At 55.5% G+C, this 12060-nt stretch overlaps 1 protein-coding gene across 14 annotated transcripts in view; it reads right to left on the bottom strand.

Annotated features, from left to right (window-relative positions):
• CELF4 (CUGBP Elav-like family member 4) overlaps window positions 1-12060 on the bottom strand; it is a 226783-nt gene that overhangs the window by 13460 nt on the left and 201263 nt on the right. For 8 of the 14 annotated variants that reach the window (XM_049620178.1, XM_049620179.1, XM_049620182.1 and 5 more), the window contains exons 9-11: window positions 9609-9674; window positions 8113-8196; window positions 3041-3124 (exon numbers count right to left, since the gene is read on the bottom strand). In XM_049620178.1, the coding sequence (XP_049476135.1) occupies window positions 3041-3124; window positions 8113-8196; window positions 9609-9674 (234 nt within the window). The remainder of the gene's footprint in view (window positions 1-3040; window positions 3125-8112; window positions 8197-9608; window positions 9675-12060) is intronic. The other 6 variants (XM_049620180.1, XM_049620187.1, XM_049620188.1 and 3 more) reach the window with 4 other exon arrangements.

Raw genomic sequence — 12060 nt, 5'->3', positions numbered from 1 at the left:
AGAGGCAGCCACCCAGTGGGGAGAGTGGGGGAGAAGAGGTCCTGCAGGGAAGAAGCCCAGCCTTCACAGAAGAGTTTAGAGTCTCTCGAAGCCCCAGGGGGTTGGGAAGGGTTCCAGGCTCAAGGAAACTTCTCTTCCTCAACTAGTTTTGTTAACTGGTGAGCAGTCAGGGCTGCTGAACGGGGCTCTGGACACCATCTCCCATTGTTGTGGTTTCTAGGACTACGTCCCTCCTCCCAGAGTCTGATCCCCCCCATCCCCCCCAGCCTTGAGAAGGTTCCTGCCTCACAGATTGTGGGGAGCCATGTGGGGAGGATACCTTCCTGGTGTCCCCCGAGCCCTTCTTCCAACATAGCTACCATTAGCGCTGCACATCAGCTCACAAAGCCCCCTGGGAGATTCTGTTTATGCTTATAAAGAACAAGTGTGGCCTTTGAGGGGTTCACTTTAACATAGGACCACATTTACTCAAAAACGATTCCTCCTTTTGGGAACAAAGGGCATTCTCGCATCTCCTGAGGGTTTACTCTGGCAAAGCCCCTCACACACAGCCACCTTCCTGTAACCTCACACCGGGCCCCGCCCCTGAGAAATGACTACCGGTGTCCTCATTTCACAAATGAGGACACTGAGGCTCTGAGTTAAATGACCTGCCTTTGAATGAGTGCCGGAGCTGGTTCTCACACTAAAGGCCTCCGGGGGAGTTGCGGAAAACTCAGCTGCCAGAGCAAGAAAAAAGGAACCCCAGGGGCTCTGAGAGGAACGACTGGGCCCAGCCGGGCCCTCAAGGCAGGAGCGCATCCTTCTCTAAGGCCAGTGGATGTTTTGTGCTAGAAGTCTGTCTGTTCAGGAATAAAGGAAAGAGCCAGAGTAGAGGTATACAGAAGATGATTTTCAGAAAAAGCAGGGAAAAAAACCTTGGTCCTGGAGAATTTAAATAGGCAAATGGCAAGGGTAGTGTCTGGGGCAGACTCCAAGAATGGCTTCGAAAAAACGGGCTGTGTTCACAGGAGCCACAGCACAAATGCTCCAAGGTTGAGGCCTGAGACCAAGGCTGCTGGTCCAGGTGCCCAGAGCTTTGTGGGCTCTTAGCAGATGTCTTTCTTCTGATGTAGGGAACATTCAAGGCTTATTTAAAGAGCAAAGGCAATAATCTCCAGTTTGTTGTTCTTACATATGTAATTGTAATTTGTCAGGAGAAGTATCAGTCCAACAAGGGAGGGGCTCAACCCCTGTCTCTGTCTTTTTCTTTGTCTCCTCATACCCAAAGACAAATGAACTCCTGGGGCAACTCTATGCCCTCCAAGTACCACAAACTTCCTGTGGCGGCTGCCAGAGGGCAAGGGACAAAGGTTCAAAGGTCTTGACTGCTTTGGGGAATATTATCTAAAACCCGCAAGCCTTTCATGGTTCTGGGAAAGTGGTCTCCAAACTGGAATCTCTTTAACATGGGCTTGCTGATACTTCTACACACTTGTATGGTCTCCCCTACACCGTCCCAAGCTGTGATCGGGGTTCCCCAGGTAACACAGACCCCTACTCTGTCCTCACAGACCCGGGATCTGGGGTTCGACCTGGAGAGCTAAGCTTCTGGCAGACCCAGCTCTGGTCCCATGTGTGGCTCTTCTGGGGACTGGACTCCTCACTCCTTGGGGACCCATGAGTGGATCTAGCCGCGGAGGCACGGCTAATAGAGGCAAAAGAGGAGGCAGGAGAGGAGCTAAGGAGGAGTGGAGGGGAGAGGTGTGGGAGAGGCCGAATTCCAGGAGGTCTGCAGCAAATCCAAACACAGGATGCTCAGTTGAATTGAAATCTCAGGTAAACAATGAATTTTTTTTTACTGTAAGCATATCCCCAATATTGCATGGAACATATTGCATATAATATTTGGGACATACTTACACACAAAAGATGCATCCATTGTTCATCAGAAATTCCAGTTTAACTGGGAACCCTATATTTTATCTGACAACCATACTCCAAATCTTCCCAAGTCCCCCGTCCCGTCTAGCATCCTGCCACCATGCACACTTCCTAAAAGCTGTATTTTCCTTCTATTACTCTCAGCTCAAGGACCTCCCCTCATCTCCCTCTGCCTCCATCCCAGGAGCATCCTCGTCTGATGGTCAGCCCCCCCAACACAGCCCCTCCCTCACAGCTGGCCTCCCAGGATCCCTTCTCCCCAAGCCTCCTGCTGGCTCCCTCATTCACTGTCCTTAGGCTCCCACACCCACTTTGTTCTCCCTCTGCAGAGTTCCCTCCCCTTCCTCACTGTTTCCATCCACCTGCCTTTCTCTTTGCTCCATTACTTGGTGCCTTGCAGACTTCAGTGCTGCGGGGTAGGCATGATTTTCATCTAAGCTCAGACCTGAGGCTTCCTGAGGGCAGGACCAGTTTGTTCTTCCTGACTCCTCAGCAATGTGGCTCTGGTGGCCTGAGGGAGTGGTCGGGGAAGGAGGGTTCAGTGGGTGGCAGGAGGGGAGCAAAGAGCAGGGTAGACAGAGAAGGGCGGCAGGGGCAGGACAGAGAGGAGGCCGAGGGGCAGGCAGGATAGGGGCCTCAGCTGGGCAGACCCCCCACCCCAAGGATCATGCGTGGCATCCACGAGGGCCTCTATGATTGCAAGACGGGGAGCTGCTAGGAGAATGGGCTCTGCTCGATGCCTCCACCACCCTGGCCCAAGGTGACTCCTTCCCCTTCTCAGTGGGTGGAGACTGGGCCTTGTGGCAGGCAGGGGGACCTGTCTCTTGGACTGTGATGGGGGAGGGGGGGCACGGGCGGGCAGGGAAAGCCAAGAAGCCAAAAGAACAGTAGCAGAGAGAAGAGGAGTGGGAGGTGGAGGCTGGGGGCTGGGCCATAGGGAGCACCTGGGGATGGGGGCGATGTGAAGGAGCAGGTTAAAAGCAGTCGGACACCGGTAAATTGGTGCGAGCACCGCCCTGTCCTGGGTGAAGCTAGTTGGTTTGTTATCTTTACCCACCAAAGCATTTACTTTGGTTAGTCGCCCGATCCACAAACACTTTCGAGGAGATGACATTACCGAAAGGGAGGAACATCTGCATCAGCTCAGCGTCCCCAAACTCCTGGGGCAGATGGTAGATGAACAGGTTACAGCCCTCGGGCCCTGCGGTGGGGGGGGGTGGGGCAGGGAGGAGGGATGGCGGGGTGGGGGGAAGAGAGAGACAGAGGAGAGGTGAGCGAGTTAGGCAGCGGCAGCAGGGAGGGGGGCAAGGTTGGGAGGGGGGGTCTCATCCAAGATCCAAGGGCGGCCATGGAGGAGTGGGGACTGCTGAGCCCCAAGCCTGAGCTCTGGTCTCCGCCCTGCCCTTGGGCAAGTCACTGAACCTCTCTGTGCCTCAGTCACCTTTGCTGCAAAATGGATCTATAAGATGGTGCCTGGCAACTCGCTCCAGGGGCAGAGCTGACGAGTGAAGGGGGTAAATGTGCCAAGGCCTGGTCAGCCAGGGAGAGGAGGTGCTGAGGACAGGCAGGAATAGGGAGAGCTGGGGAAGGCCAGGCGGCTGCCCTCCGGCCCAGCGTCTGCTCTGGAATGGCCCTGGGCAGCCCAGCAGGCCCGTGGTGCCAGGTGAGAAGCTTCTTGTCACGTCCCACAGGCAGGCCCCAGCTGGGACCTCCTGGCTGGCTGCTGCTTGGCCCATCTTCCTCCAAAATCCGCAGCCACTGCTTCCCACCTGGTGCCCAACCTTCCCCTGCCCCAAACCTCTCACTCAGCCCCAGTCCCGAGTGCAGACAACAGGACTTCTCTAGCCTCCTCCGACAGGTTAGGTGCACAGGAGGGGTTTCACGGCACGGCTCCGTGATTAGCCGGGGTACCCGCAAGCCTTATTACATGGAGCTCCCCATTTCCTGACAGCGGTAACAACCTGCCACTTCTACAGCGTGAACTACATGTCAGGCTCTTCTAAGCGCTTTATATGTAGGTTATGTCACTGAATCTTCTAGCAGCCCTCTGAGGCAAGTACTGTCATCACTCCCACTATAGATGAGCAAACGGAGGCCCAGAGAGGTTAAGTCACCTGCCAAAAATCACACGGCTGAGGTGAGAGAGCCAGGATATGGACCCAGGCCATCTGCCTCTGAACTCTGCGCTTTCCTCTCTCCCTATCATAAATCTCTGTGCCCAGAAACCCTGAACACTGTTGAAGCCTTTGGATTTCTAAAATTTCCAAACAGCTAAAGAGTTATGTTTTGTTTAAATAACCATAATTCTCAATTTTAACTTTGAAATGGAAATATTTCCAAGATGATTCATCTCTTTCTTGCCATTTTAAACAGAGTATGCTATGTGTTATTAACCTTTTAGAATGTGGTCATTCCAGTGATGGTTTCCAACCTGTGGAGGCCATGCAAAGCTGCATTTGTTAGAGATGTAGAAGAACCGAGGCTCTGACCAGAGACTGGTTGAGACTAAGCATGAGCTCAAAAGTGAAGGTAGTAAGGCATCGATGTGGGCTGCGTGTGGCTGCAAGGCCAGAACCACATCCTGCTTCTCTGGGACAGGTGAGGTTGCCAGGTAACCCAGTTCAAGAGCAAGTCTCTGGACCCTCACTCTCCTTCTTGTTCCTTCCAAAGACCCCTTTGACCACCAAAGCGACCCTCTGAGCGTCTGACCTCCTGGGTCCTTGGTCCCCATCCTGCATCATCGACCCTCAGCCTCCCACCCTCAGCCTCTCCTTCCTGGACCACTGTCTCCCAGGAAAAGTGCCTGCTGACGGCGCATTCAGAACTCACGCAAGCATGCTCCCTCACCCATCTCCAGGGGTCCCTGCTGCTGAATCCCCCAAGCTTACCCCATCTCCAGCCATGCCATGTTCTCACTGGTTCATACTCTGAATGCGTCCCTTGATGGTCCCCAGCTAGATGTGAGTCCCCTCCGGGCAGAAATCAGCTTGAAGGCCTAATCTAAGCCACACCTCCTCCAGGACTCCCACTCAGATTCTCCCCATACCTTCTCTTTTCCAGTGCTCCCTAAGTCTACAATCTGTGGTCTGAGGCTCTTTCTCCTTTCGATCTGAGAGGTTTTCTCTGCAGTCAGATTGGGAGCTGTAGGGGGCAGGGGCATTTGCCTTCTCCTGCCCTCCTGCCCCTCCCCCAGCACTGCCTTCCTTCTTCCTTCCATCCCATTCTTCAGGCTTCCCTCACTGTCCCACCCCATGTAGCCACCTGCCTTGAACCTGGGACCCTCACTTCAAGTTCGACAAGATGCTTTATGTGGATGTTATATCTATTCAACTTAAAGTCTCAAAGAGCCTTCAAGGTCAGAGCCCACAGGCTCATCCCATCAGTATGGTGTGTCATTGAACTTCACAGGAATGGCTCTCACAGCCCCAGCCTAGCCCCCTGCCCCTCACCCCTCCAGAGGGAGCACACACATTGTCTTCCACCCCCAAGCCCTTCCTGCATTTCCTCATCCACAGATGGTACATCATCCAGATGGCATCACCAGCAGGACTGTAAGATCAATCTGGTCCCACCCAGCCTTCTGAGAAATGGTGAAGCAGGGCTCCAGACACAGGAGGTGATTATTCTGGCCACACTGCAGCCCTGGGCAGAGCCAGGATTGGAGCAGCCCCGAGGGTAACCTCAACCCATCTGTGGAGCTGAGAGCCTCCAGGAATTCAGGCATCTGTTGGTTTTCAGGCTCGGCTCAAAGACAAGGTCCTGGAAGGAGGTCTCTCCCACAACCAGTGTGTCCAAGTACGTCAGTGACATTCACAGGGGGTGGTAACCATGACAGAAAGGGCCAACCACTGTCACGGCTGGAGGAACACAGCCTTCTTTCTCACCTGTGCTTCATGTAACACTGCGGACATGACTCTGGTCTGGCTGCAGCCCACCCCGTCCTGTCTCCCCACCTGGTCCCGTCCCCAAGCCCAGGCTCACCTCATACTTTGCAGCACCCATGCCTTTGTTCCTGTTCTCCCTGCCTTGAATGTCTGTCTGTCCATATTTATGTGCTGAAGACCTCATCCTCCAAGGCCCCCGAAGCCTTCTCTGACAGCCCCGCTCCCAGCACCATGAGCTCACCCTTGTATGAAACCTGGTTCTGTACACATCTGGGTCCACGATTCACCCCTCCCCATGCCCTGCTTTCCTATGGTGGCTCGTCCTGTGCTCCCGTCAGGAAGAGTGTGGACAATAAAGGGAGATCCCGCAACTGAGAGGTGGCTGGAGCAGAGACTGGCCTCACCAGGTCTGGTCTGGGGAGCTGGGCACAGGGGTAGGGAGCTGAAGCTGCTCAGAGATGGAAGGAAGGTATGAGAAGTGCAGAGTGAGATACATGGGGTGGTGCAGAGTGTAAGAGAGGACGAACAGGGAGTAGATGGAGGGTCTCAGTCTATTTAAGGCCAGGGTTAGGGGCTAACCTGTGTATTGGTCAGAGAAGCACTGACCTGCAGGCGTGTGTGTGTGTGTGTGTGTGGCAGAGTTTAGAGACCCCTGAGCCCACAGGCCAGAGTGATGCAGGGCACTGACTGCGGGCTGAGGGTGTGTCAGCCTAAGGCCAGTGGGGTGATAGTGCCTGTGGGCACTGTGCTCTGGTCTGGGCTTGGACGGACAAGACTGGGACTCTTGGACCCTGCCCTTCATGGCTCTGCTCTCACTGACATGGCACTGGAAGAGCTGGACTGAAGGGGAGGAGGGCAGGAGCAAAGCAGGCTCAAGGGCCACAGACCAATGAAGGGACCCTCTGGTGGAGGCAGGGCTGCTGGACCCCCTGCCCCCACTTCACCACCAGCGGGCCCAGATGTCACTCCGGACAGAGCCAGAGCAGGCCGTGTTCGCAGGCTGTGGGCAGGGGCCCCACCGCACACTCCTCTGGGTTCCTGTAGCTTGGCCTTCCTGGCCGTGGAGAGGTGATGACACATATCTCAGGAGCTGCCCAGTGTGTGTCAACTGGGGTGGTGGGCATCATGTACAACTTTGGAGGGATGACGGTTTGGTGAAGGAAAGGCTGTGTGCACAGCGAGAAATCCATAGGAAATTTCTGGACTTCTGAGTCAGACGTGAGCTTTGAGTTTCATGCTTCTCTAGCAACTAATCCTCACTGTTCTCATTTTATAGGTAAGGACATCAAGGGGAAGGGGAAGAAGGTGGCCATAAACTGGGAGTCAGATCCAGATGGATTTGCTTAGAAGTCCAGGTTCTCAGCTCACTTCTTTTTTCCAAGCATCTGGGGCATGCTTGGGGCCCGTCAGACCAATGCGTTAAGATTAGCAGACTCCGGGGTCCTTTCCAGGGCTAACCCACATCTCCTGGCTCTGGGGACCTATGCTGCAGGGACTATGAGCTGTTTATCTGGAGACCATCGGAATCCTCTGGCCAAATGGGCTCCTGGGACAGATGCAGTGGCCTCACTGGTGGGTAACCCTTTTCATGGGCTGGGGAAGGCAAGACCTTGTTAGTATCCCTGCCCCTCCCCCCCCCCACTGGGCTCTCTGTGAGCATGCCCACAGAATCCTGAGGGTGGGCTTATTTATCCAGCTCCCTGTGGGTCTCTAGTCTCTGGAACAGGAAGACACTGAGGGTCTTTATCAGATCCCAGCCTCCCAAACCCCACTGGCCTTGCCTGCCCTGTGCACACCAGGGCCTCTGGATGTGACTTTCCAGGCACCTCTCCTTCCACTAGGCTGCACAGAGGCACTCCCACTCCCGCACCTGCCTGTGGAGTCTCACCCTGGGAGCTCCAGCTGGGAGCACCCAGAGGATACAAGTTCTCCTGTCCGTGATGAACAGGTCTCCCTACTCCGGCCCCGTGGTGAGAATTCCTACTTCTCCCCTTCCTCTCCACTGGCCAAATCCTGCCCATCAGGGGATGGGGGATTCTCGGACCCCCACCTCTTCCAGGGCTCCACCTTCCTGCCCTCCTGCCACTTGGGTTTCCAGAGCTGCCCTTGAGAAGCCCACCTCCACGTTTGGATTGGAAAATGCGCCACGTCACGATCGGGCTGTCTTCCCTCACCCTCCTCAACACCACACACAAACATGGTCACCTTTCAAACGAAACACCCCAGCCGAAGGCCCAGGTGAGCAGCCCCTTTGGGGACAGAAGGGGGTGGGGAGGGGCCTAGGAGCCCCAGCTCAAAAACTCACCTTCTCTCTGTTGCTGGGGGATCATTGGAGGTGGCTGAGGAAAGGCCTGGCTTATCTGACCATAGGCAGCAGGGTAGGCGGCTGCTGGAGGGCCAAAGAGAAGAGGCGAGAGGAGAGACAGCAACAGTGACATGGAGAGAGACAGAGTGAGAGGCAGGAAGAAAGAGAGAAACTTCAGTGTTGAGCAGTAAAAGCAGACCAGCCAAAAGGGGCGTTTTAGCTTAGCCACTTAAGATAAAGCCAGTTCAGTGTGTGTGTGTGTGTGTGTCTGTGTGTGTGTGTGTGTGTGTGTGTGTGTGTGTGTGTTTGTGCGCGCGTGCATGCAGTTGGGGGAAGGCAAGCTTATTCTGAAAAAATGGAGCAACCGCATTTGTGGATAATCCACAATAACGGACCATCAAAAACATTGGAGTGCCCGCACAAGATCACCCACACCACCAGGAATCCCCATTCCTTGAGCCAGGGCTGACTCTGGCACCTGTACCCTCCTCCCACTCAGATGGCACCTGTGTGGGAGGTGGGGTGCCACCCTACGTATGAGCTTGGCCTCTGGGATCCTGCCAGGGGGTGGTTCTCAGGGGCAAAGGACTCAGTTGGCCAAACTTGGTACTTTCTGGGTTCAATTGGAAAGGGTCAGAGGTGGAACAGGAATGGCCAGTCCCTGTCCCCAGCCTGGCCTGCCTCCAAAGGTACAGGATCTGAGGTCAGAGTTCAAGGGTCCCAGCAGGTGAGAGAGCTTCCCCTGACCTCCAGATGTGAGAGGCCAGCTTCACCAGAGTCTCCATATTGCCCTCAGGAGAGATATTGCTGGCTCTTTCTGACCTGGCCAGACAGCAGGAGACTGGCTGGGCAGAGGTGATTATGGTGTGTGTGTGTGTGTGTGTGTGTGTGTGTGAAAGACAGACAGAGGATAATGACTGATAACTTGCCTTGGGCTTCCTACAGTGGCTGATCACCTCCCCACTCAGTGACCTAAGGCCATCTGCTGGCCCCAAGGCTATCTCTTCTCACTTCTTTTTTTCTACCTCTGGCTGCCTATGTCCCCTCGCTGGAGCCCCATTCCTGCTGCCTGGATGTGGATGGGGGAAGGAACAGAACTGCTTCTCTTCCAGGGTCGCTCCTTCCCTCAAACCCAGGCATCTACATTTGCCAGACCAGTGACTGTGAATTCTGGCCTCTCCCCCAGCACAAACCAGCCCTGGAAGCACCAAGGTTGGGAGGAAAGTCCGGCCTCAGAGCCGGGTATCTGCCCAGAGCTTCAGCCTGGCTCACCTACTCGTGTGAAGTTCTGACCACCCACCGCTGCAAAGGGTACCGGCCATCAGAAGTAAACTCTGCCTGAATGCTGGGGGCTCGTAGAAGGGGAGCGGGTCCTCTCCCAGGATACCCTTCCCGCCCCTCCCACTCCCCCCCCCTCCCCTCCCCAGCTCGGGGCCCAGGCCTGGGGAGGAAAGGGGGCATTGGTGCCCCAGGTGTGGGGACGTGAGGATACTAACGACCTGCATACTGCTGCACTCCAGCGTAGGCCTGCTGCAGGGGGTCCGCGGCGGTGGGGCTCTGTGCTGCAGGGGAGCCAAGGGAGCAGAAGTCAGCAATGCCCACCCAGACCAGCCTCTCCCCCGCCGTGCCCGGGGAGATGATGCCTCGGCTGCACTGCCCTTCCCAGCCACTGTGGCGTCTGTTCCCACCCTGCCTGGGTGCTGGGGGACTCAGGCTGCAGCCGGCTTGGGGTGGGGTGGGGTGGGGTGGGTCGCTCATGAAAAGGCTGTGAAGGGACGGGAAGGAGATGCCAGAGGAGGGCTCCACCATGAGGGGCTTGGTGGGAAGATACCTGAGCGACCTGGTCCTGGACAAGGGCTGTGGGAAAACGGGTGAGGAGGCTAGAGGTTACCAAGAGGGTGGTCTCCTCCTCACTTATCCCCAACACAAGTCAGGGGCAGATTCCAGCTGGGTGAAATAAAGGGCATGGGAGGCTTCATCCTGCCACACTGTCCTCCTGGGCCACCCATGCTGCTCAAACACAGGGACCTCTCCTTTATCCTTAGGGAGTTTGCACAAGGCAAGGAGGCCTTGCACTCTGAGGTCACGCCTGAGACACATTCAGCAGGAACTGGCCACACAGATAAGGTCTGCCCCATGTGGCCCCAAAAACTGAAGAACCACAAGACCAAGGACCTTCCTCCCACCTGATCTCGTGAGTCTGGGCTGTCTACTGCCCAGTGTAAAGAGAGGAGCCTTAGGCTGATACTCTTGCAAGCAACCTGGGGAAGCTGGACTGGAGCAAAGGCTTGGCCCATTTCTGTTGCCTCTGTTGTGTCTACAGGTGCTGTGGGTAAAAGCCCGGCGAATGTGGGCACTGCCTCTGGTGACCAAGGCCACTCACTGATGACTGACGTGGTAGGGGGCTGGCCCTGGAGGCCCAGGTTGGTGAGTGGGGACCCAGACAGATCCAGCCTCAACATGTCCAAGGCAGAGTGGATAACACAGCAAGGCAAGAAGACAATTATCTGGGCTTATATCTGCCTGGCAATCCAGGCCAGCCAGCTGGCTGGTAGTGCTAGGCTTTGGGGCCTGCAGACCAGGAAGAATTCCCAAACTTCCCTTCCAAGCTCTTGTCCCTAAACCTCTCGGTAACCTTCCTCTAGAACAACAGCACCTGAGCTGCAGGGGAGCCCAGGGAAAATCCAAGGGGCAGTGGTCCTGGGAGACAGCGTAGATGGCTGCAGGGGAGCTGGGCCCAGGAGGGGACTGCTCAGAGTGGGGAGCTGAAGACAGGTCAGGATGCAGGCCCCTTCCTGCCTGGGGTTGTCCCAGGACAAAACCCTATCCGTCTATTTCCCTCGAGTCGGAGACTGGAGCCAGGAGCTCCTGGTGGGGAGGTGGTAATGGTGATGATGCTTGTCGGGCTGGTCTTCTCTACCCTTCTGCCCCCTCTGCCTGACTCCTCTACCAGCCCCAGCTCTCTGGAGAGCCATGTCTAGCTTTGCCCTCTCAGTCTTCCCAGCTGCTCAAACACAAAGTGCCTTTATGCAAATTAGAAAAAGGTGTCTCTTCCTCTGGCCAGTTGGATGGCCTATGCAAAATATCACCTGCACAATTTACATGGCAGCTCACCCAGCACAGGGCCAGAATCATAGCAAGTGCTGAGCACATTCTGTGATGTAAGGAGTGAACGGTCCTTAGCAGTTGTGAGAGCTACCCCTTCGGGGGTGTTATGTGGCAATAAAGGCCACACTGAGTGCTTCCAACACGATCTTGTTGAACGAGAGGGGAGGACAGAGAAGCTACCCGGGGCTAGGAAGTGGAGAAAAACATTTCTGAGACCCTTCTCCACTTCTCTGCTTAATGACCTCATTAGTAACTGCCAAAGAGTGAACACTTTGAAGGATCTCGCTCATTATAGCAGCTCCAAACTCCGCATTTAAAGATGGTAAATTAATTTTTTTAATGTACTACTTTTCTCCTTTCCTTCCCTCATCCCTCCCCCCTGCTCTGGCAGGGAATTGTTTATGGGATGTGGCAGATTGTTACAAATGGGGGAGAGGAACATTTCCAAATTCCATGAGGGAAACAGCTCACAGATGCTGGTGGGGGTGGGGAAGAAACAGGTTTGTCAAAATCCAGAGATCCAGATGGGCTTGCGGGCAGGGAGGAGGGGGGGAAATGAAACCACCCAGATGTGCTGGGGACTGTATCTCCCAGCCCATGAGCCAGAGTGGGGAGGAGCCCAAGAACCTGAGCTTGGTGGGGTCTCTCCCACGTCTGGCTTGCCGAACCTCTCCCTGCCTCCCTTGCCAGCCTGGAGTCTTCATCCTTCAACAACAGTCCAGATCCTCTGGCCCTGCCCCTTTACTCTGGGATTCTCTGGCTTCTCCTAGCAGTGAGGGGAGAAGTGTGGAGCAACGTGGTAGGGGGCCGGCCCTGGCGGCCCAGGGCGGTGAGTGGGGA

This window comes from Panthera uncia (genome assembly GCF_023721935.1).
Source record: "Panthera uncia isolate 11264 chromosome D3 unlocalized genomic scaffold, Puncia_PCG_1.0 HiC_scaffold_8, whole genome shotgun sequence".
Taxonomy (NCBI): Eukaryota; Metazoa; Chordata; class Mammalia; order Carnivora; family Felidae; genus Panthera; species Panthera uncia.
The sequence above is the reverse complement of the archived record's forward strand: the minus strand, read 5'-3'. Positions and strand labels throughout refer to the sequence as shown.